Here is a 25,851-nt window from a genome sequence, read left to right on the forward strand (position 1 = left end):
TCAGTTAGTGTGATTGACTGAAATGACACTATTTCCCACTTTAAGTGAGTGATTAATCAGTTAATGCGATTTTTTTATGTTATGCAAAATTTTTTGTCGCCAATCTGCAGCAAGCGGAAAAGCTGGAAGTCATTAAGAGACATGAAAGTGGCACCAGTAATATAATGACTGTGCGAAACCTGGGATACAGCAAGTCTATAGTTTGGACTATATTAAATAAGAGCAGAATACAAAGAATACAAAGAACAAAGAAAGTTGCTACTGGTTCTTTACGCATGCAGATCATCTGAAAAAGAAGCCATTTAATGATTGAGATGGAGCATCTCCTATCGCTCTGGATTGAGGATTATAAACAAAAAAGAATACCTCTTAGTACAGGGAATATTCATGCAAAAGCTCTCAATATTTTTACCTCATTGAAAGAGACCAAATTTCAAGAGGAACGTGAAAGCTTTACTGCGAGTTTAGGATGGTTTGACCATTTTAAAAATCGAGCTAGACTGCATAATGTAAGAATAATTGGGGAATCTGCTAATGCTGATAAAGATTCTGCCACATTTCCTGAAGAATTGCAAAGGGTAATTCAGAAGGGTGATTATGACGATCAGCAAATACTCAACATTGATGAAATTGGTCTCTTTTGGAAGCATATGCCAACAAAAACTTTCCTAGATAAACTGAAACATCTCAACCAGGATACAGAATATCTAAAGATCGTCTTTTATTTTTACGCGTTTATTAGGAGGCAATGCAGAGGTTTTCAAACTCAAGATAAACTAACATAAACTCAAGTCTGTTGGTTTATCGTGCGAAAAATCCAAAATCTAACATTATTGAAGAAATCAGCACAATTGGAAAAGAACTTGGATTTAATGAACTGGATAATGAAAATGTGAGAAACTTGCTCGATTCCCATTCAGAACAGTTAAGCAAGAATGATCTCCTTCAACTAGAAGAACAGTGTGCATATGAATAAGAAGAAGATAAGAAATGCGAAGAAGAGAATGTGAAGACTAAGAAGCTAACTGCAAAAGAACTTGAGATAGTTTGCAATCAAATTGAGTATGCTAAGGAAATTTTGTTGGATGCTGATCCTGATATGGAACAAAACTTTGATATCCGTCGAAATCTTGATAAAGCGATTGCCAGCTATCGCAAATTGCATGACAAGATGAAAAAGTCCAGCATAATTCAAACATCTTTACTTACTTTTTTTTGTAAAAAAAGTAGCTCAATCAAACATTTAGACATTAAATAAAAATTTAAGCAATTGATTTTTATTAACTTCGATGATTTTATCCTCTAATGTTAATTTTTTTTCCCAAATTTAAACTAACTGATGGGCAAGTTATAATTATTCCTATTGTTTATTGTATTCGCTTAACACGACTTTGCTTAGTGCACATTAATTGATAGATTAATTAATTGTGTTAAGTGAGGTTTTCCCATATATTATCATCATCAAAACTATGGATAGGATTATTGGTCAGTGAAAATTTAAAATGAAGTCAGTTATGTACAGGAGAATTAAGGTAGTGGACAGAACAGGGCTCTGAGACATTCCTACATTGGATTCTGTCCTCACTGCGAATAGAAGCAATTCACAGTAAGGACAATCTGCTGAGTGGCCTGAATGGCAGACCCAATAAAATGCTCTGGAAATGTCAAAAAATTACTCCACCGGTTTCTCCAAACCTTTCCATGGCATGTGTGTAGAGGTGGGTAATGCAGGCTAGGTAGATTCCATGACTTCCAAATCATGACAATGATTTGAAAGTCGTGGAATCTACACTAATCACTGATTAACTGGTGGGTCTCCAGAGAGTAAGGCGTTGACTGTTGACGACTCTCTATTTTAGAGAGGAAGAGGACCGAGATGAAAGAAATTCAGTTGTTTGACAGCAGACTTTTATCTCCCCTTTTTTTTTCAAACAGGATGACTACCATTTGTCGCATGCTTGCTTTTATGCACTGAAACAGATGTTAACTGAGCATAAAAAAGCATACAGATAATATAGAATAAAGTTCTACAGCACAAATTTTTAGTACAACAGAAACTTTTTGGTATCCAGATTATTCAATTCTTTTGATGTCTTTGTGGTTAGTAACCTGTTTCTGATACAGCAAGAGGTGATCTGCCTCAATCATTTATGCAGGAATTGAAGGAGAAGAATGTCAGATAAATCTTTAGGTGTGGTTGTAGCAATGCAACAGCACAGAAGAGCAAAAATCATTCCTGATGACCCTTGCACAGGACCAGGAATGACTGCCATTTGTATAGGAGGAAAATTTTCTGAATTTGGCCCTTTCAAAATCAGATTTGAATTTGCTGCATGCTTCAGCATAGGCTGAGAATGATGCTGGAGTTTTTGCATTACTCTACTCACACTATGCTGAATTTTTCTCTTGGACTGTCTTAGTACTGCCATTGTTAAAACCATGGCTTGGATAAAGTAAGGAATGAAGACCTTCATTCCAGCAAGAATAATTTCAGTATCTGGCTAACAGCAAGTGTTCATATCAGGAGAGTGGAAGTAGTAGTCTGACCAGATAAGAAAGAAGGAGTATAAGTTCTGGAGATTATCCCATCTGGCACCATTGTAGTGTCAAAGAACATGGGATTAGGAATAGATATATTGAAGAAGAAGAGAGGTGACTTCTGCAGTATATTTGGGAAAAGAACTGGTTAAGATCAAGAATGTCAGGATAGCAAAGAGAATTAGCTAGTATTTTGGTTGCCAACCAAATTACTGCTTAGATTACTTAGATTACTACTTACAGCAAATACTTTCACATCTGTTCCAGCATGGTCAGCAAAACTGTAAAAGGGAAAACAATCAGAGGCTGAAGTCACACGGGAAAATGATTTCACTGTTTAGGTACCCAGATTGCAGATGTCACATTTCATTGACAGAAAGCTGAAGAGGCTAGAGTGACTTTCACAATTTAGAGAGAAGGGGATGGAAGATTAATTAAACTGAGTGAGGTGTGGAAACCTCATACCAGGGGTCAAAATGAGAGGATTCTAGATTTGAAATTCTCTGCCACGAGATACTAGAATGCAAAGTTCCTCTTTTGTGGTGAAAAGAATCATACAGAGTGTAGTTTGATAGTACTTGTTGAGGTGGATATTTAAGATTCTGTTAGAAATAGGAAATCAGATCTTCATGTTTGGAAGAGGTGATAAATCATTTATGTTTGTGTTTATTCCATGAATGCTGTTAAAATGGATGTGAGAATGATTTGTGCTGATAGCACTTTTTGTGTTTTTTTTTGTTTTGTTTTCTAGTCAGATTTTTTATCTACAGTGACACTATAATTGATATTCTGATCATGTTCATTTTTGGAGTAGTTGAAAGAAAAAAGAGACAATAACAAATACCTTTGTTCTCTTAATCCTTATTCATCTTTTTGAAATGCCTTGAAATCTAAATTTAGATTTATTTAATTAAATTTATTTGAAATGTCTTGAAATCTAAATTTAGATTTCAAGGCATTTTCAAATAAAAGATAAATAAGGATTAAGAGAACAAAGGTATTTTGTATTTGTTACGAAATTTGTAATTGTCCCTTTTAGACATCAGGGTGCAGTATAAGGTGTGACTAATAGATCAAAATGAATTTTCAATATTTTATATTTTTGATTTTTTAGAAACTGAAATAGTTTCCTATGGCAATTATATTTAAATAGCTAAAATTAAAATATCAATTTATCAATACAACTACTAGTTCAAAAGGTTACTAGTGCTTTGCATTTTATTTTTAATGCAAAAGAAAAATTAATAAATTTACCCTAAATGAACCATTGGTGCCTCTGGTCCCACGGGCAATCCACTTGAAACAGCACAGACACAGGAGAAGAATTTAACAATTAATGTTTTCACATTAAAAATATGCCTTACTAATGTTCCATTTAAGAAAGCGATGATTTCTGGAAGACCAGATCCTCCAGCACTAGGTCGAAGAAACTTCAAAAATAAAAATAATATATATAAGCATGTCAACTTTGCCACTATATAGCAACACATTCATATGATTAAAGCCAGAAAAAGTTAAAATAAAACAACCTCTTGTTATTTTCTACCATTTGCTGACCATGAAAAGTTGGATACTGTAACGTCTCTGTATTTTCGTTTTCTTATTAGAGTACGTATTTAAATATGATCCAAATTGATCCAGTCTTCTCTATATCCTTCTACCTAAATTTTATATCTTTCTCCTTAATATATAACCCGAGTTGACCCCAAGGGATATTTCCTCTTCAGAAACTGGCAAATTTATATTTTAACTGCACCAGCCAGCTTCCTATAACAAGAATTATTCAGGCTCAGGGAAATATTCCTAAGTTTTAGGCATATACATTAATCTAAATTCACACGCAAGTATATAGATCTCGGTTCCTTGCAGTCGTGACCTAAGATCTAATCTCTATTATATAATTTTCTAAACTCTTTCCTGCTATTTGGTTCAAATTTTATAAGTGGTGGGTTAATATCTCGAATTCAGGCAAAACTCAGATTCAAATAACTAAACATGTTTATTAATACTAAAAGACAGGTACATTAAATCTTGTATCAAGTTATCAAAACTTCTGAATTTCTAGCTAAGTTAATGTCTTATGCTTATCTATACAAACTGTTCAATACTAATCTGACTTTCTCACATAAACTGACATGCAAAATCATGTAATACAATGGATAATTTAAACAATGTTACACTCAAGTCAAGTTCCTTCATTCACATTTACTTTAAATAGATATTTCTCAAATCATTTCTCTCTTAGTTAAGTTTACTCAATTAACAAAGGGTTTCCACTATTTCAATCATATACACGTTAGAGATTTATGATATACAATTCTTTGTCTAATAGAATTGGCTGTATTAATTATCTAATCCTATCAAAGTTCTCTAAAATGTCCTCAGTCTTGCTTTATCAAGACACAAATTCTACCTTCAAACAATCTCAAGATATAAAACAAAAGAATCTTTACTATACCAAGTCCCTTCGAAGGTCTATTAGCTGCCACATGTTGTTTGGGTCATCCTTTGTCTTGTGGCTGAGTTGTTCCATTCTCTGCTACCTGACACAAATCAAGAAATGGCTGTTGCTACGAGCTTTCTCCGCTTGCTCGGGTGGGTCGTTCAGCGTTTGGCATTCTGCATGAGCTGTTGATTCTCATATGGATCTCTGTGGAATACCTCTCGGCGTAGGTCATGAATATGGCCGGCTGTCGTCAACATGGCACCCTTGGCTTGTCCTATCTAAAATCACTCGTCGAGAGTCCTCGATCTCCAAAATCTCTGAAGAAAACAGGAAAACAGCCTTAAGCTTGGCGCGTATTGCTTTAAATACTTTTTCTCAGCACCCTCTTTTCTGTATTGTTTTTTTGCACGATCCATAGCTTACATCGCCCTTAGGTTGATCCTCTTGTTTCCCTCCTTGCTATTAGGTGTTGTTTTCGAGGAAAAGCGCTTACATCAGCCTTCCCCCGTTAGCTACAGCCTTCGGTGTTACGACAGGTACTTGCAGCTTAGATGTGACCATTGATCCTATTAGTCATTTCTTACCTAGCGACTTATGATTTTATGATAGTTTGATAATACATAAATTAAGCCATTATTCCTTTACATGAAATGCTAATCTGACATTATTCTTGATTTTTAGCTTTCCATTTTACAATAAATAAATTCCAATATATTACTCATACTGATACATACTTTCATATACAACAACTTAGGTGTTTCTCACCTTCCACCAGTAAGCCAGGTATTATGCAAATTTCTTTGTAATTTTGTAAGGCTTACATGTTAGATCCTGAATGAATAACTTGTCAAGAAGTTCTCCATTCAGTATCTAACAATACGGTAATAGTTAATCGAGGTAATAATGTAGAGAGCTTGCAGGATGATTTAAATAGGCTGACAGTATGGGCAAAACATAATGGATGTCAATTTAATGTGAAAAAGTGTCAAGTTATGACACTTTGATTACAAGCTGTGTACCACACTGAGGGAACTGTACTCCACAAAATTGAAGAAGCTAGGGATTTGGGGGCAGTGGTAGATAGAGAGTTAAAGTTTAGAGGTCATATTGCTAATGTAGCCAGGGTAACTCACAGGATTACTCGGTCATTGAAGAACACACACTAACAGGCATAAATAAGGGAGTTATTAATCATCTTTATAAAGTCTTGATGCAACCATATCTGGACTACTGTGCTCAGGTATGGTGACCTGGATTTCTTGGGGATGAGGAAATGGTGAAGAGAATCCAAATGCGAGTGACTCACTATCGTGGTCACTGTGTTCTGAGTGTTCTGTGGAATGCTCCCTATTAGGATAAACTGAGGATTGATGCAGGGGAAATATTTCAGCACTTGGCTAGAGGGGGGACAGAACAAGAAGTCATCCCTGGAAGTTGGGTAAGAGTGTGGTTAGCAAGTGCATGAGGACTAGGTTTTTTTGCTTGGAGAGTGAAGAATGAATGAAATGGGTTGCCTGAATCAGTGTGAGTGCTCTGTCTGTTAATGGTTTCAAGGAGAGGTATGATAGATGTTGTGTTGATAGTGTGGGTCTCCTATGAAAGTCGAAAGTTTTAGGATTCCATGAAGGTGCTCATACAATAATAGTAATAATAATAATCCAAATTAATAATAATGAAATTAACAATCCAACTAGTTTTGTCCTAATATATAGGACTTCTTCAAGTATGAAAGAAACATAAAATATCAAGAGCCAAACTTGCAAACAATAAAATATTAGCATGGCAATAACTAATCCAGTATTATGTTAGATTCTGATAAATCAAATAATTTATAAGCATGTGTCCATTGTTGTGCATGTTCTTGTTTGAATAATTGATTGACCATAGCATTCAGAGAGATTAATGCTAGGGCTTGCATGCAAGTGTAGAGTATCTAATAATATCTTCATGCACGCCCAGATTTTTCTCTGAATCTTGTCATAACAACAGTTTCTAGGATTTCTAATTCATCCCATAGAACCTGATGCCTTTCTTTTAAGACATCATACAGATTAGCTGAAGATGATATATGATGACAGAGTGGTAGTTTCACTTCTCTGGTATTCTGTTTCAAGTATGCTCTTCAATGCAGTGAATAAATTTTTCTGTCTGTCTATAGTACTGCATGTGGGTCTTGCAATTATTCTAAAAGCAATAAAATTCCTGAATATTTCAGATGATTGTGTCTGGGATCAAAGGATTAATGTATTGACTGCATTCTGATGAAAGGGATAGAACTGTTTTACTTTTACATTCCTTCTGTAAGGATTATACTCCTCAAGTAAACTCAAATGATATCCTTGAAGTATAGAGTAATTACTTCAAAAAATTGCTAAATGAAACAAGCAGTGATAGCACAGTGGTAAAAAACACTCAACAGGCATACAGTCAGGAATACATATCCATACTTGAAGTAGAAAAAGCCATCAAAGGCTTGAAATGTGGAAAGGCAGCAGTTGTAGATGATATTCGACCAGAAATGCTGAAGTATGGTGGTATAAAAGTCTTACAATGGCTGCACTGCATAGTTCAAAAGGCCTGGACAGAGGGATGAATTCCCGATGATTGGAGTAGAGCTCTCATAGTACCCATATATAAAAAGGGAAATAAATCTGAATGTGAGAATTACAGAGGTATTTCCCTACTGAGTGTTCCTGCAAGATTTATGCAAGTATACTTGAGGAACAGTTGAGGAGAATTGTGGAAGAAAAGCTTGGTGAAGAGCATGCTGGATTCAGGCCAAATAGAGGCTGTCAGGATCAGATCTTCACTTTACGACAAATAGTTGTGAAAGCATGGGAATATAACAAAGATCTGTATTTAAGTTTTGTCGATCTGAAAAAGGCATATGACAAGGTGCCAATTGAGAAGCTATTCACTATGCTACAGTTATATGGTGTCAATGGGCCATTATATCATGCAATACTTAGTCTTTATTTGAGTTGTAAGTCAGCAGTTAGAATTAAAGGAGGTACAGGAAGATGGTTTAATGTTAAAGTGTGAGAAAAGGATGTACATTATCCCCTCTGTTACTCATTATCTATATGGATCACATTATGAAGGAAAGTGGTATTAAAAATGATATCAGAATTGGCGATGTTAATGTCAGCTCTTTGCTTTATGCGGACAACGTTATACTTCTAAATAAATCTGCTACAAGTTTGCAAGATTCCCTGACTAAATTGAATAACTGTTGTAATAGATATGGTATGAAGGTCAGCAATAAAAAGACAAAGACAACGAAAATAGGTAGAATCATTGAAAATGTCAACTGCGTTGTGAACGGAGAACCTGTGGAACAAGTAAAACATTCTGGCTACTTAGGCAATATTTAGTGAAGATGGCAAATTAAATATGGAAATAGACAACAGAATCAACAAAGCTGATATGGTAGGAAGTCAATTGAATAAATTCATATGGAATAAGAGAGAATTTAGTCGGAACACTAAATTAGCTGTATACAAGACAGTGTTCAAACCAGTTTTAACTTATGGATCTGAGAGCTGGGTCAGAAGTAAAACACTTGACCAAAGACTAGAGAATGTAGATATGTCCTGAGAAAGATTAGAGGCGTGAACAGATGGCATCAATGACAATATCGTATTAAAAACAAGGATATTAGAAAAGAACTTGACATTGTCAGCATCCAGGAATGCGTTAGCAGAGCTAATCTCAGGTGGTATGGGCACTTAAACAGAATGGGCAAAGAAAGATTAGCACAAGTGTTCTCTGCCAGGTTGGCAGGAAAACGACCCAGAGGAAGACCAAGATATAGGTGGATTGATACGGTATAAAGTTTCTTAGACGATAGAAATATAAGATCTGATAATGTTGGAGTCTTGACAAGTAACAGACTGATTTGGAGGCAAATTGTAGATAGGAAGTTAGTAATGATGTAAATTTTTCATGTAGTACTATCATATCCTGATATATAGTACTACATTTGAGAGGAAGTGTTCACTTGTTTGCTGATGATGCAAAGTTGGGTAGAGCAATTGTGAGTGCACAGGATGTCAAAATTTTACAGGATGATTTGGATAGTTTGGAGGACTGGGCTAGGAAAAATGGATGTCAGTTTAATGTGGCAAAGTGTAAGGTTATGCACTTTCGGGTGAAAAGAACAGCAGCAGTATATCGCATTGGTGGAACCGTACTCCAGGAGATTGATGATGCCAGGGATTTGGGAGTGCTGGTGGATAGGGAGTTGAAGTTTAGGGGGCACATTGCAAAAGTGACTAAAACAGCTCACCAAATCACTTGGCTTATGAAAAATACTTTAACATGTAGAGACAAACAAGTTGTTGTTCCTCTGTATCGAGCCTTGATAAGACCCCATCTGGACTTCTGTGCCCAGTTATGGGCACCAGGGTTTCTTCGTGATGGGGAGGAAGTGGAGAGGGTCCAGAGATGAGTGACCAAGATGATAGCAAGACTGTGGAATGAACCTTATGAGAATAGGTTGAGGATTTGTGGGTTGCAGAAATTGGACGATAGGCAAAGGAGGGGTGATATGATTGAGACATTCAAATTACTGAAGGGTTTTTATATGATTGATCCAGAAGATATTTTTGAAAATATGACTGGTGGTGGGAGGACTAGGGGCCATGCATGGAAGCTGGGCAAGAGCATGGTTGACAAGGGTGTTAGAGCTAGGTTTTTTACTTGGAGAGTGGTGAATGAGTGGAATAAGCTTCCAGAGTGTTGTGGGTGCTACGACCGTGAATGAGTTCAAGGCAAGATATGATAGATACTGTGTGAAGGTTGAATAGTTATTCCAGACATGATGTTAGGGCCTCCCTCGATGAGTCTGTCGACTCCTTGGAGTTTCCCGGAACAATAATAATAATAATAGTACTATCATATCATCCCTTGAGGGTACATTTCAGGAATTTGATGATGAGGAACTCAAATACAGATCCTTGTTATAATCCCAAGATTCTAACCATGTTACGGCCGAGTTAGATAAAGGGAATGGATACACTATGATAATGTTAGATTTTTCTAAGGCATTTGATAGGATACCACACGATAGGCTGTAGTGTAAACTGGAGAATATGGTATTGGAACATAATCTATTGACTTGGATCAGGAGATGGTTGAAAGACAGATATCAACTGGGTGTGAATCTGTCAGATTTAAGGTAACCAATGGTGTACTTCAGGGTTCATGTATATTAACAGTAATATACATGAACCCTGTTCATGTACTTCAGGGTTCATGAACAATAATGGCCCAAGGGCCATTATTGTTCAATCTATACATTAATGACATCAAGCAGGGTCTGTCATCAGATTTGCAATTGTTTGCTGATGATGCAAAGATAGGCAAGGCAATCATGGATGCTACTGACATTCAGCAATTATAAAATGATTTTAATAGACTGGAAATCTAGGTAAACGAAAATGGCTGTCAGTTTAATGTTAGTAAGTGTAAAGTTGTGCACATTGGCATGATTAGAGTTCCAGCGGCATATTATATTAGCAGGTTATGCTACAAGAAACTGAAGCAAGGGATCTTGGTGGATAATAATTTAAAGTTCAAAGGTCACATAGCCAGAGGATAATTGCTATGTTGAAGCAAACCTTGACATGTAAGGATAAGGAAGTAATTTTGCCTCTTCATAAGGCTTTGATAAGACCACATTGGATTACTGTGCACAGATTTGGTCACCTGGGTTCCAAGGGGATAAAGAAGCTGTGGAAAGGGTGCAAAGAAGAGTTATAAAGATTATATCTGGATTATGGGATTTAGATTATGAGTATATGTGGATTACAGACTCTGGTTAACAGGAGAAAGAGGGGTGATATGATAGAGGTCTATAAACTTTTGAGAGGGTGTTAGCATTTCAACTGATGAAATGTTTTGTTATATGGAAGGTGGGGAGAGAACACAGGGGTATCCATGGAAGTCAAATTTATTTGCAGTCAAGAAAGGGGTAAGGGCTTGGATCAGCAGGGATAAGGGCTTGGATCAATTATTCCACTCACTCACTGCTTTCTCCCAGAGAGCAGTGAGTGAGTGAAATAATTTGCCCTTATGGGTAGTGAGTGCATCTAATGTGAATGAATTCAAGGGTAGGTGTGATAGCTAAGTTGGGTAATTTACAGCCTTCCTCGATGAGTCCTTGACTCCCTGGAGGTCTCAGATAATAATAATAATAATAATTTTTCAACTATTTGTCTTAAAGTAAAAATATGATTCTGATAACTGTTATATATGGGCATGAAACCAGATTATTCCCTCAAAGTTTCTCTTCCATGATTTTTCTTGGTCTCTTCTTCAGTATAGTTGCATAAATCTTACTTGACACACACACACACACACAATAGGGAAATTCCTCTATAATTCTCACATTTAGTTTTATTTTGCTTTTTTACAGAAGGGTACTCTACCAATTCAGAATTTGATCTTCTTACCAGTTCTCCTGAATAATGCAGCACAGCCACTGTATAAATTTTATAACTTTTCAGGGTTCTCTGATGACTTTTTCTAACTCAAGTATTGATATCTATTCGTTATTGCATTTGCTCTTGAATATTTTCTATAACTGTTCTGTCACTAATGTTTCATTTAACAAATTTTCAGAGTAATTACTCTAAATAAATTGCACTTTCCAAGAAATTATATTCTTGATTAATCCTTTATCGAAGTGTTTGCAAACAAAGTTTTGCATGAAGTATCTTCACAAATAGATTACTTGTATATAGAGGCTGATAACTTCAGATCAATTGCCTTAGTATCTCATAATGCAAACACATTTTCTTTTGGACGTGCATAATGCAATGCATTATCTGCTTTAAGAGGTGAACTGTAGACTGAAATATATAACTATTTTCAAGAAAAAATGAAAGAGTAGTTTGTAAATAATATAAAACCTCAGAAACCAATCAAAAAACTGAAGTAAACATTGATTCAGTTACAGAAGCATATGGTGAAGTTGACTGCAAAGATTGAAAAATCAGAACTTCAGGATGCACTCAGGGAAGTTAAAGAGACAGTCTAGAAAAGAATAAAGCTTGCCAAACATTCCTAACAAGTAATTCAACATACGCTCTAAGAGAACACAAACCAAAATGTAAGATAGCAAAACAATGTGTAAATGTAGTAAACCAGAAGTCACTGGAAACATTTCAGTAAGGATACAGAAGTTAAATATCAGGAAGGCAGTAAAATGTTCTGGAGGAGATGAGAAAGCACAGAAACAGAGGAATGAGTAGGGTAAAAGGAGTCAGACATGATAAAGGAGACATGACGACTGATTATAAATATATACTAGATGTTTGGAATAATTACAGTGAGGAAATGCTAAATGAAAGAAAAATGGTAGCATAAAATATTCAAGAGGAATAAAATCAGTAGTACACAGTAATACTCAGGTAGTAAAAGCCATCATAAACCAGAAATTGAAAAAGCAGCTGAATAAAAGACATGTGACCAGAAATGTTCAATAGGACAACAACAAAGTTTTACAGTGGCTGCACTCACTGGCATAGCTAGAGCTGTTGCCGCCCGGGGCGGTCCTTGAGTTTGCCGCCCCTCTCAATACACACCAAAAATACTACAAAAAGTCAAAATGACGTATAGGGAAATAAATTAAAACGCTGTTTATTTTTGAAGTAAAACTTTAATTTTAACATTCTGAAATGTTATTTTTCTTGCTTTTCTGTTAGCAAAATTGTCGATGACATTGGCGAAGTCTATTTCATAGTAATGTAGGTAATTCTTAATCAAATTTTATTTAGAAAAACTCCTCTCACAACTAGCGACACTTGCAGCAATTGCGAGGAAAATTCACGGTAGTATTACAATATTTGGAACTGAGTTCTCAAGACTGTATTTTAGAATTAACTGTAAAAGTTCAAAAAAGGTCCAAAGTGCCACCTGGGGAAGACCCCCCCCCCCCCAACTACGGCACTGGCTGCACTGCATTATCCAAAAGGAACAGTCTCCAGATGGCCCACTTTTTGGATAAAAGATATATCTGGAATGGAGAGCCATCTAATATGATGCCATCTGTTCCCTCACTAATCCTTCTCAGGACTCTCATATCTGTGGTCTCTAGTCTTTGATCAAGCATTTTATTTCTGGCCCAGTTCTCAGATTCCTAAATAAAAACTGATTTGAACACTTGTATACAGCTAGTTTAGTGTTTCGAATGATTTCTCTCATATTCTGCATAAGTTTATTCAGTTGACTTCTCCCATACTAGTTTTGCTATTTCTGTTGTCTATTTCCATATTTAATTTGCCATCTTCACTAAAAACCATCTAAATAGCTGAAATGTTTTACTTGTTCTATAGGTTCTCCATTAAGATGCAGTTGACATTTCAATGTTTCTGCCTTTTTCACTGTATTTGTCTTTTTATTGTTGATTTTCACAGCAAATTTATTATAGAAGTTATTCAATTTAGTTAAAGAACCTTCAGACTTGTATTGGATTTATTGAAAAGTATAAAATCATCTACATAAAATAAAGAGCTGAGATTAACATCGTTAATTTGATATCAGGTTTAATGTCAGAATTTGATGATGTTTGCCAATTTCCTTCAGAATTGGATCCATGTAGGTGATGATTAACAGGGGGATATTGTACACCCCTTGTTACATATGTGATTTAACACCAAACTGTCTTCCTTTCTCTCCTTCAGTTGCAACTACTGACTTAAAACTCAAATGTAAACCATGTATTTGCTCTATATAACATTCTGTTTACTCTCAAATATTGTAGCATTTTGAACAACTTTTCTCTTATAGCATCTTGTCATATGCTTTTTCCAGATCCCCAAATCTTAAATACAGATCTTTGTTCTATTTCTATGACTTTTCCACTACTTGTCTTAAAGTGAAAATTTGATCCTAACAATCTCTATTTGGCCTGAATCCAACTTGTTGTGCAAACTTCCTTTTCACAATTTTTCTTAGCCAATATACAGTGGTATACTTGTCTCAAGTATACTTGCATAAATCTTACCAGGAACATTCAACAGAAAATGCCTGTATGATTCTCATTTTCAGTTTTATTTATCTTTTTATAGATGAAACTATGAGAGCTCGACTCCAATCGTCTGGAATTTTACCTTCTGAAGATGCAAATGTAGCCATTGCAAAGCTTTTTTACCTTCATATTTGAGCATTTCTGGTTGAATATTATCTACTCCAGTTGCCCTTCCACATTTCAGCTTTTAATGGCTTTTTCACTTTCTACTATCATACTCACTCCATTGTTTCATTTAGCAATCTTTCAAAGTAATTACTACAGATGTTATATACTATTCACCTCATTATTCATTATTTTAAATATTTGTTTTTAATCTTCTCATGCCTTCTGGGCTTTCTTCTCTCCCACTTTATCTAGTTTCTCATTAGTCAAAATTTCAAATCAATTCTTTATCATAACAGAAAAATTTTCCTTTATTTCATTCATTTTTAACTTAGACAAATCATATCTTATCTTAACCTTTCTTTTTTCTTTTTAATTTTATTATTCCTACATAGCTTTAAAACACATTAAGAACTCTTGCTTAATGCAATGCAATGAACATTATGTTTTTATGTTTCATTAATAACTGATAGTTTCCAGATAGTTTCATGTCTATTTATTTTAACAGCAGATAGGACAGGAGAATATTTTTAGTCTCAAATAAAATTTCTACCCAATAAAAATTTATGATCAATTGATATATTTGAAAAATTAAAAAATAACCATCTAAAATAGTCATCTGATAAAAGCAGAATCTACTACCGCATATTTTTTTCTTTATACAAAACCATATTAAAGTATACTTACCACAACAGAAGCTGCACTGAAAAATACTAGCACAATACTTATTCCAATAATCCATGCCCATGCATGAAAAAGTTTTTCATCCTGAAAGGCATTCAGAATCACAAATCTCAGAAAATACTGGTTGAACAAATTATATATATATAAAGATGTATACAATGATAAATAAATTACATGCTTTTTTTTTAATATACTGAAGTTCTTAAGTATTCAAGCATAGCATTTCATGCTGAACAGTACACTGAAATTATACACATCTTAATTTCAGAATTTAAGTGAGAGGAAAAAAAATTAGTAATTATTCAAAGGGGAAAAAAAGAGCAGCAAATATTGGGTTCACTGTTAATCAATTTTATAAATATCTAATACCCACCTTTAGTCTTCATCACTGCTATCAGAAATGCCGAGCTTGTATGCTTTCTACTACTGTTAATCTTCATTTCTAATGAGTGCATTAAAAATGCAATCAATGGAAATGCATTTGTACTACAACTACTTCAAAATTTTTGAAGCTGTTCAGTACTAATTCTTTGAGAATCAGTTTCTGGAAAAACTAATGCTAACAAAAGTTATATTCAACACTGAACAAAGATAAACTTCTTGGATGGCAAGCAATCTGAAGTATAGTAAAGTGGATAAATTTCAAAATACAAAACTGGATAAAAACATTATTTCTGTTTTTGGTTACACAGAAAGATCTGCTAAAAAAATGAAAAAGGCAGAGAAGGCAACAAACATAAAAAGGAAACTGTTCTTCTTGAAGATCTAAATAGCAGAGTAGGAAATGACCAGACATATAGAAATGTTTTAGGAAAATTTGAAGAAAAGAGCAAAGCAAACAGTAATGGTAAGTGTATGATGGATATCTACTTGGGACATAGACAAATCATTACTAATAACATGTTCTAATATAAAGACTGAACACAAATTCACATGGAGAGAAGACACAAGAAAACAAAAAAAAAAGGTCTTAATGATGTTCTCAGATTTGGTCCCCAGGATTTGAAGGGGATAATTTAACTGTGGAAAGGGTACAAAGGTGGATGACAAAGATGGTTTCAGGACTGTACAATTTTGGTTATGAGGATCGGCTGAGGGAATGTGGACTTCAGAGTTTGGTGGATAGAAGGAGGAGAGGTGATATGATTGAGACTTTTAAACTGTTGAGAGTTGGTTACAGGGTTGACACTGGGGAGCTCTTTCGCTTGGTTGAACAGCGGGAAGGAGTGATGACAAGAGGCCATCCCTGGAAATTACGAAAGGAAACTGTGAACAAGAGGGTGAGGGTAGTTTCTTTGCATGGAGGGTGGTTGAACCATGGAATGCATTGCCTAATGGAGTGGTGAGAGCGAGACTGGTCAATGAGTTTAAGGAGTGATATGATAGACTTTGTGTTTCTTAGGGGGAGACCTCCCCTCGATGAGTCTTTTGACTCCATAGAGGCCTGAATGATGATAATAATAATAATAATAATAATAATAATGATGATAACATTACCACTGATAGTGATACCTTCATGCTAACTTGGGACACAAGAGTATACTTGGAATTTGAAATGCCATTAAAATAAAAAAATACATACCAAAGTTTTAAAAGGAATCATTCAGAAGCTTTCAAAGGTGAATTGTAGATTCAAATATAAAAGCTGTTTGTTGCTGATTATATATAAAACTTCTGTACACATTTTACTTTTAAATATAATATTCATTTTCATCCTGTTCAAAACTATATAATGGACACAAAAAAAAAAAAAAAGAGACCAGGGGTGAAGTCTGAAGAAAACACCGAGTGATTTAGCCTGGAATGATACTGTAGTGAAGCTGTTTGCTAGGATAGAAAAATCCAACATTGTGGTGGGCTCAAAAAAGAAGGCAGCGTATTAAAAGTTCTATGTAAGTCAGCAGGTGCCCATTACTGTACAATTGTGGGCCCAAAGCAGTGACACCTGACAATGAGCCTGCAAATGTCATCATTTAGCATTGTGTCAGTTATAGAACAGAAATTCAGGATGATACCATTATATTTTTCATTTTCTGCCTCAACCGTGTCTGGAACTGATGAAGCAATGAGGTTGCAAAGCTTGCTAGTGACCTAGTATGAAATGATGTTTGTGGTAGGCATGATAGCTTTGAGACACTGATTGTGGATTGCTTTGAGTTTTTTTTTCAATGGTGTTCATTTTCCAAGAGAAGGTTTTTATCGAGCATGATAAGATACTGCTCCAGGCTATCCATGTGCTTGCTGAGCTTTAGGAACTGTTTAATGGTAGGGAAGCATTGAGGACAAAAAAATGGCAAGCTGAGGTTGCTTAGGAATTTGAGTGCTGATTTGTTGATTTTAGCACAATCAGCATGAGTCCACTGGCAACAAAAATCACAAAGCAAACTCTTCTTTTCTGCAATATCTAGTTTGCAGCTTCAGCATTTTAAAGCGTCAAAAGGTCTATCTGTGGTAGTGAGACTCGAAGCACTTTGTAGCTTTTTAGCAATACGTTATCTGTTATAAAAAAAATTAACTATATATTTAATATGTGCTTTTGATGCTGTGTGCATCTATTCCAAGAAATCCACTCAATAACTGTCTGTTTTTACTTTCAATTAATTGAAAGTGTAGATTTTTAGAAAATCACAGAAGTGTCCAAAAATTTTATCTGGATATCATACGAATTTGAGTGGTTCAATACAATATATTTTTTCCCTTAAGAGGTGATTTTGAGAACTATATAGTCTTCTTATTGTTAAAATATCAATCATTCCAGCATCACCCAACAGTTTCCTTTCCAACAAAGGAAACTAGAAGTTTTTATCACGCCCATCTGATGTTGATGTGTGAAAGGAAACAGTATTTATACAGAAAAGTATTATTACAGTAAGAAACTGCTCCAATATTATTTCACACAATATTACCAATCTAATTAACTTATTAGATTAGGCATGGTAAAAGAAACACACAAAAACCACTTAGATATAATGGTAATAATTAACAGAAATGAAGGAAGAATAAGAAATTGCTACCAAGAGTAGAACTTACTCGTGTATGATACCACTGCATTCCTGTACATTATTCATACAGGAATTGTATTTTCATGTATTCATACAGGAATCACAGGGTATTCATACAGGAATCCTGTGATTCCTGTATGAATCCTGTGATTTCTGAGACAGAAAGCATTCTCCAACACTAGCAAAATGATGCTCAGTCCAATAACACATTCATTTGTATGGAAATTTTTTTTTTACTTAATTGGTTAATAGTTTATTTGGCACAAAAACAACCATGGTTATACTGTGCCATACTAAAGGTTACAACTATACATAAGCAGTGAAAGAAATTTGTATGCAATATGTCTATACAAAAATTAAGTTCCACAAAGCAACATCTACAGATAAACAGAATTGCTGCAGCAACACACAAGGTCAGAGGTTATTACAGTAGTACAGAAATAGTTAACAATGCAAGTTAATAAACAAAATGCATGTACAAAACACCAAGCCAAAGAATGCAATATCTACATATAGATAAAATTATAACAGCAGTACAAAATTAGGCAAAAAGGAATTATTATACAGCAGTACAAAATTAGGCAAAAAGGAATTATTATACAATATGCATGAATAAAAATTAAATTTAGCAATGTGGTATCTACGTATAAACAAAATTACTAGACGGTTACACAAATATACGTTTCACTTAATACTGACTGTAATAAAAGCATTTTTCACTAATATGCCTTGAATGATATTCTGCACAAATCCAGATTAAATTCACTTACTATTAATGTCTAAGTTTGAACATATGTATTTACTCTTAGACAGGCTTATACGTTGGTTATGCATTATTAAAACACTTAAGGAATAGAACAACGTAGTTAGGAATATAAATTAAATTAAACTTTAATAAATATTTTTTCCGATATTTCGGCAATGTCACATTGCCATTTTCTAAAGGAACTTACATAAAAAAGTTACGTGCAACGTAGGCACTACAACACAGAAACTGGGAATGAAAAGATGAAGCTATTGTTCTCCTAACAGTCCTGATGGTGCCCTCTAGCGGGCTAAGTAGGTGTTCTTGGCCGTTGGGCTGAAGGTCTGCAGATGCAGGTCTCCCAAATTTGGGGCAGTCACATACACCCAAATTTGTTGAGGTTTGGAGAATTTCTCAGGGCTGAGGCTGATTCCATAAAGAGTCTTTCAAATTTGTATTTGCTAATAAGAAAGCTACAGTGATACGGTGTATCACTGTAGCTTTCTTCCACCATATTCTGTGGCGTGTATCCAGAGCATGGTCCGCAAGCCCAGAATGACTGTATTTGTGAAAATGGATGTAGTCCTTGTGTTCCGAAATTCTGATATTCGCTGTCCTGCCTGTTTGGCCAAAGTAAGACAGTTTACAACTGCAAGGGACCTGGTAAACACCAGGTAGGTCTAGGGAAGTGGTTGGTCTTTAGTTGAGCAGATAAGGGATGCCAATTTTCTGTAAGGTTTGTAACAGGAGGTCAGGTCATGTTTTTTTAAGATTTTGGTAATCTTTTCTGAGGTGCCTTGGATGTAGGGAATGGTGATGGATTTAGAGTAATCGTTGTTGTGGGGGGAGGGAGGGGATCTGTGGTTTGTAGGTTCTAATATTTTTTGGGGGGTAGCCATTGGCTGAGAAAGTGTTGAGGATGTGATTTAGTTCAGTGTTTAGGGCCAAGTCGTTTGAACAGATTAGTTTAGCCCTGTTGTATAGTGTTTTCACTACTCCATATTGTTGTGAGGGGGGGGGGGGATTGTTGGTGAATGTATCTGCCAGTATGGGTGGGTTTTCTGTAAACTGAGAAAACCAAGGATCCATTAGGCTGGCGGGTGACTAGTGTGTCTAGGAAAGGGAGGCTGTTGTTTTCCTCTTTTTCCAGAGTGAATTTGATTCTGGGGTGTTGGTTGTTTAAGTGTGTTAAGAAGGAGAGAAGTGTTTCAGAGCCATGTGGCCAAATAGCGAACACATCATCAACGTAGCGAAGCCATATGGTTGGTTTTTGTGGGGCAGAGGCTAAGGCTTTTTCTTCAAAGGTCTCCATAAAGAAATTGGCCAAGGGTGGGGAGAGTGGTGAACCCATGGCTGTCCCCTCTATTTGTTTGTAGAATTTTCCCTGCCAAACGAAATAGCCTGAGTTCATTGTGAACTGAAATAAGGCTGAGATGTCGGGAGAAAATTTAGCTTGGATTAGCTCTAAAGTTTCCTTGAGTGGGACATTTGTAAATAAAGAGGACACATCAAAGCTGACCATTATGTCAGTATGTTGGAGTGTAAGGTTTTCTATGCTGGCTTTGAAATGGGCTGAGTTTTTTATGTGTGATGGTGTGTTGCCAGTATAGTGTGTGAGCTCTTTGGCCAAATGTTTAGCTAATTTGTATGTGGGGGAATCAATGCCATCCACTATGGGACATAATGGCACATTTTCTTTGTGTATTTTTTGGAGTCCGTAAATATGGGGGGGGGGGTATAGAGTTAAACGGTTTTAATCTGTTGGTAACTTCTACAGGCCAAGAAGTGACTCTTAAGGAGCCTGTGAAGTTTTCTAATTTGAGAGTTGGTGGGATTGTAATTGATAGGGAGGTAAGTGGCCCGATCTAATAGAAGAGCATTCAGCTTACCTGTGTAGTCCTTTTGGTTAAGTAATACAGTTGTATTTCCCTTATCCGCTTTGGTGATAACTAATTCTTTATTATTTTTCATTTCCTGTAGAGCTTTATATTCCTTGTTTGATATGTTGGTTTTTGGTGGTCTTGCTTTGGAAAGGACACAGGCTACATCCAGTCTTACACTGTTAGCGACTTGTTGTGGAAGGTGGCGGATTCCGCGCTCGATCTGGATCATAATATCCTCACTAGGTATTTTATTGGGAGCAATGGCGAAGTTGTGTCCACGTGCCAGTGCGTTGAGTGCTTCAGGCTTTAAGGTGACTGAAGACAGATTGATTACCGTGTTGGTAGCAGGTTTTGGAAAGACGGTAGAGTTCTTTTTTAATTTTTCGAACTTTTTTATCTGTCGGCCTCGTATTTTTTTAAATTCTTTTTCGGCAGCAGTACATGAGATGTCATGTAAAATCAACCAAAGTTCATGGTTCAAAGTGCGCGAAAGTTCATCTCCGACGGCACGAATAGCTTCGTTAATGTCCGCTAAGAGCGACGGCGTAGCGGTGATTTGTTCACGTAGCAACGCGTAGCTAGCGCGGTTATATATTATCCAAACAGGCAGGACAGCGAATATCAGAATTTCGGAACACAAGGACTACATCCATTTTCACAAATACAGTCATTCTGGGCTTGCAGACCATGCTCTGGATACACGCCACAGAATAGGGTGGAAGAAAGCTACAGTGATACACCGTAGCAAATACAAATTTGAAAGACTCTTTATGGAATCAGCCTCAGCCCTGAGAAATTCTCCAAGCCTCAACAAATTTGGGTGTATGCGACTGCCCCAAATTTGGGAGACCTACATCTGCAGACCTTCAGCCCAACGGCCAAGAACACCTACTTAGCCCACTAGAGGGCACCATCAGGACTGTTAGGAGAACAATAGCTTCATCTTTTCATTCCCAGTTTCTGTGTTGTAGTGCCTACGTTGCACGTAACTTTTTTATGTAAGTTCCTTTAGGAAATGGCAATGTGACATTGCCGAAATATCGGAAAATATTTATTAAAGTTTAATTTAATTTATATTCCTAACTACGTTGTTCTATTCCTTAAGTGTTTTAATAAAGTATTTACTCTTATGGACATGTAAATTTTTCGAATGATCAAATTTTACTTTAATGTTTCACCCTATTTTCATATTCCTGATTTTATTGAATAATATCACTGTAATATTCTGTTCAACACAATTTATTCAGTAACTTTTATATATTTTGGTGTGAATGAAAGCTGTGAAAATGATGCACTGTAAGGAGACAATTTCAATGTAGATGAAACAGAATGTCAAGCTTTTGACTACAGAAAATGGTCTACAAAATTCACCTTGTACAAAAATTCACCTTGGTTTCAGTCTTGAGTCATCCATCAGACTTTGATCTATTCCTAAATGGAAAGAAACCTTTGCAAAAACATCACTTAATATCTGAAGTCAAGAAAGAGAGCAAATATATGCTTCATGAACAAAACAGTTCTATCGTGATGAGCAGCATCTTCTAGTATTTTGGAAGTACACATGGACCACAGAGGTGATTGTGTTTATTTAACAAGAAATGTGTAAAATTGCAGAATCAAGTTCAAGAAGAGGATCATTTCTATTTAAAGAAATATTAACTCCCACTGTAAAAACAACAACAAAAAAAAAAAAAAACTTTGTCAGCATTACTAAAATTCTACTTACTATGATTAATTCTCTAGCTTTTTCCCATTTCAGTTCAGCTATCAGATCAATAAACTGATGTAGCAGAAATCCAGCTATGCCAACCCAGAATCCTATTAGACCCATCATAACCCATCGATCCCAGTCTAATCTATAAGGATTCAAAAAAATAAATAAAATTAATTACTGTACAGGCTATATATTTTCCAAAAGTTTATACTAGAAAACATCCTCAGTATCTCCATGGTGCAGTTGGTAATCAAAATGACCTCTAGTTAGAAATATCTGCTTCAAATCCTGTCTAATACACATGGAACATTTATAAAAACTTTTTAAGCTGAAGATAAGTCAGCCATCTCACAAAGGTGATAAGGATTTCTCAGGGAGAAATTCAAACTCAGATTTTTTTCCCCTGCAAAAGCATGCAAAACAATAACACAACACAACACACACACACACACACACACACACACACACACACACACACACACACACAGAGATAAGATTATAGAGATAGAATTAATTAGCCTACTAAATCAGGTCAAGTTACTTCACCATTATAGGAAAATAATGTGAAATATTATAGATGTGCACATATTTTCAGCATATCTGTCTAATGAGAATCAGTCTAACATGCTCTTAAATCAAGCTAATATACATTTTTATAAGTAAAATAGGTTTTGTTCATATTTTGCATAGACAAATTATGTAGCATTTTCTTTATCATTTCTGGAGAGAGAAAAAAAAAAAATAATAAATAATATATTATATATATATATATATGGGGGAGTATGAAAATTTCTGATAAACACCTAGAACAAAAATGAGATTCTTTAAGTGCTATTTCCCAAAGGAGTTCAGTGACCACCTTTGCAAATTTACTTGTCTTTAGTGGTTCTGATTTAGAGCTCTGTGTTCAGTTTAGTCCAGTTTTTTATACTATCTAGCCATGATATTTTTCTTCTTCCAGGTTTTCTCTTTTCATTGATTTCACATTCTAGCATTACCTGGAGAATGTGATATTTATGGTTTCTCATTAGACGTCCTAAGTAGGCAGCTGTTCTTCCTTTCACAATATTGAATAAAAATTATATAACGCAACTGATATAACCACAAGAAAGAACATACGAGGATATAAGAATACAAGAACGTAAGTTACCTTCATAACTCTGTTACTAATATGTTCTTTCCTGTGGTTATAGCAGTTGCTTTAATATCATTTTCTTTTAGGTGTTTATCAGAACTTTCCAGACCCCTCCCTCATATATTGTGAAGCTTCTGAATAAAGAATAATTTAATAATTATTAATAAATTATATAAAGGTTATAATCTTTAGAAAAGCTTTACTTTTAATTCTTTATTTTTAGAGTCCACCTCAAGTCATACTTTAACACTGGGCTGTGTGATGAATGTCTATGACTGCATTTTTTTTCCCATACCCAATGCGATAGAATACTTGCTGCAAAGTTATTTGCTAGCTGATCTGGAGGTCTCCCAAAGTATTACCACTTTCCAAGAACAGTAGACCGTAATAATACTTTCAACTAGTTAAACTTACAATTAGTTTGTAAGTTTGATTGAAACTCAGTATTATTTTCATATAAAAAGAATAAATAAATAAATAAAAATAAATTGTCATATAAGAAACAATGTAATTAGTAGTGGTTGAATACATAAGCTTATGAACAAAACTTATTTTACATATAAATATGCAGGTTAGTTTGCTATTCAGGAGCACGTTGGACTGAGTCGTCTCATTAGACAGATATGCTGTAAATGATTATTTATTTAGATATTTGAGGGTGGGATGTAGTGTTTAGATAAATTTCTTAGGCAATATTATCATAAATTCATTATTTTTGTTAGAACATTGATACAACATGGCAGTGAAAGGCAAATCATTGTGTAGGTCTGTGTGGATGACAAATAAAGTAAACGACATGGATTTCTCAAAAATAGTATTGAGTTTTGAATGTAGTCTGCATACATGGGAAGATATCATGGATATTTATGTAGAAATGAGAGAATGAGGATTGTGTGAATGTTCAGAGAGTGTGTGGAAGTGATAGTGAGAAAAAAGTTTGATTGACAATAAAGCAGGTGATAATGACGCTGAAAACCAGAGTGAAATTAACAATAAAGTGGGAAATAATGATGTCAAAAAAGAGAGTGCAGTTAACGGTAAGGTGGTGAGTGGGGTTGATGACAAACCAGTGTGTATGACTGGCAATAAAATAGTTAATGAATGATAAAAAAAAAAAAAGGATGCAAGATTTGGAAGCAGAGTTAGTGAAAATGAGGCAAATGCAGAGTGAAATGAAGAGAATTGGAGACATGTATGAAAGAGTGAAAAAAATGAAAACAAATGATGTCAGTATGAAAAAGGTAATGAAAGACCTGTGAGTGGCATTGTAAAGTGATTCGATTATTAGATGTGTGGTAAATGAGAAGATGCACAAGGCTTGTTTTCCAAGAGGTAAAATGAATAGAGTGATTGAGGCGCGGGATATGAGAAGTAAGCGAGCAAAGGAGTTTGTAGTAGTAGTAGGAACAAATGACTTGACTGGGAATAAGGAGAATGTAAGATTGGATATCAGCAGGTTGTTGAGAAGGATAAAAGATAACAGTGTGATATGAAAGGTAGTCAGTGTGTTGCTCAGGTATGACAGTGATGAGATGAGGCAGAGATCAAGAATTATGAATGATAGCATAAATTTGTGATTAGAATGGAGTGCAGGTAGTTAATGTGTGGAATGAGTTTGAAAAGAACTGAACTGTATAAGAGTGATGGATGGTATTTGAATGGTTTTGGTGTGAGTCATTTGGAGAGACTGCTACTGGAAGGCAGAATAATGAGTGCAGAGAATGAATCTGAGCAAGTAAGAAGCAATGTGAAAGAGTGAGAAAGTAAGGAAGGGGAGATTGAAGTACACTTATGAATGAAGAAGTGAGTAACGTGAGTGTAGAGAATGAGAGAACATGTGTGCAAGACAAACAGTGAAATGGGGAGCCTCAGGGTGCACAGGGAAAGGTTGATGCTCAAAGAGGATGTGAATGGATATGTAGACAAAAAGGGAATGGGATGACCTAGGATGTATGGAAAACACTTGGATTTGAAGAAGATTCTGGGATGAATAAGGAGAAAAGGAAATTGCTCGAGGAAAATATGGAGAAGTCACATCTAATAAGTGGTATCAGTGAAACTTGTTATAGATCCAGGAAAGAGAATTAGTTTGTATATGAATGCTAGCAGTATCAGAAACAAGGGAAATGAAATGGTTGCATTGATTGAGTTCATTCATCCAAAAATTGTTGGAATAAGTAAGACATGGTAGGATGAGAGTGACATTCTGACAGGAATAGAGTTGGAAGGGTATGATGTATTCTGTGAAGATAGAAAGAGTAAAAAGAGAAGTGGAGTTCTATTGATGATAGAAAAAGAGTTACGTCCATACAACGTAGAGATGCAAGGGAAAAACAGTGGTAGTGGTTTTGAGGCAGTGTGGCATGAGACAGAGATGAATAAAATGAAATACTTCTTGGATGTTGCTACAGACCAGGTAATATGGAGGGTAGTGACCAAAAAATGCATAAGCAAATAAGAAAAGAGTAATTGTTATGGATGATTTTAATAATGGCAATATAGACTGAGATTATGAGAGAGCAACCACCAGAAGTAAAAAATAAAAGGAGTTTTTTGCATTTCTGA

The 25,851-nt window shown here is 35.3% G+C and overlaps 1 protein-coding gene across 2 annotated transcripts in view; it reads right to left on the reverse strand.

Annotated features, from left to right (window-relative positions):
* LOC150096887 (chloride channel protein C-like) overlaps nt 1-25,851 on the reverse strand; it is a 134,778-nt gene that overhangs the window by 89,139 nt on the left and 19,788 nt on the right. For both annotated transcript variants that reach the window (XM_090408431.1, XM_090408430.1), the window contains exons 4-6: nt 22,164-22,293; nt 14,811-14,891; nt 3,793-3,968 (exon numbers count right to left, since the gene is read on the reverse strand). In XM_090408431.1, coding sequence (XP_090264557.1) covers nt 3,793-3,968; nt 14,811-14,891; nt 22,164-22,293 — 387 coding nt within the window. The remainder of the gene's footprint in view (nt 1-3,792; nt 3,969-14,810; nt 14,892-22,163; nt 22,294-25,851) is intronic.

Source organism: Typopeltis vanoorti, chromosome 18, assembly GCF_054136105.1.
Source record: "Typopeltis vanoorti isolate ZY-2024b chromosome 18, IOZ_Tvanoo_1.0, whole genome shotgun sequence".
Classification (NCBI taxonomy): Eukaryota; Metazoa; Arthropoda; class Arachnida; order Uropygi; family Thelyphonidae; genus Typopeltis; species Typopeltis vanoorti.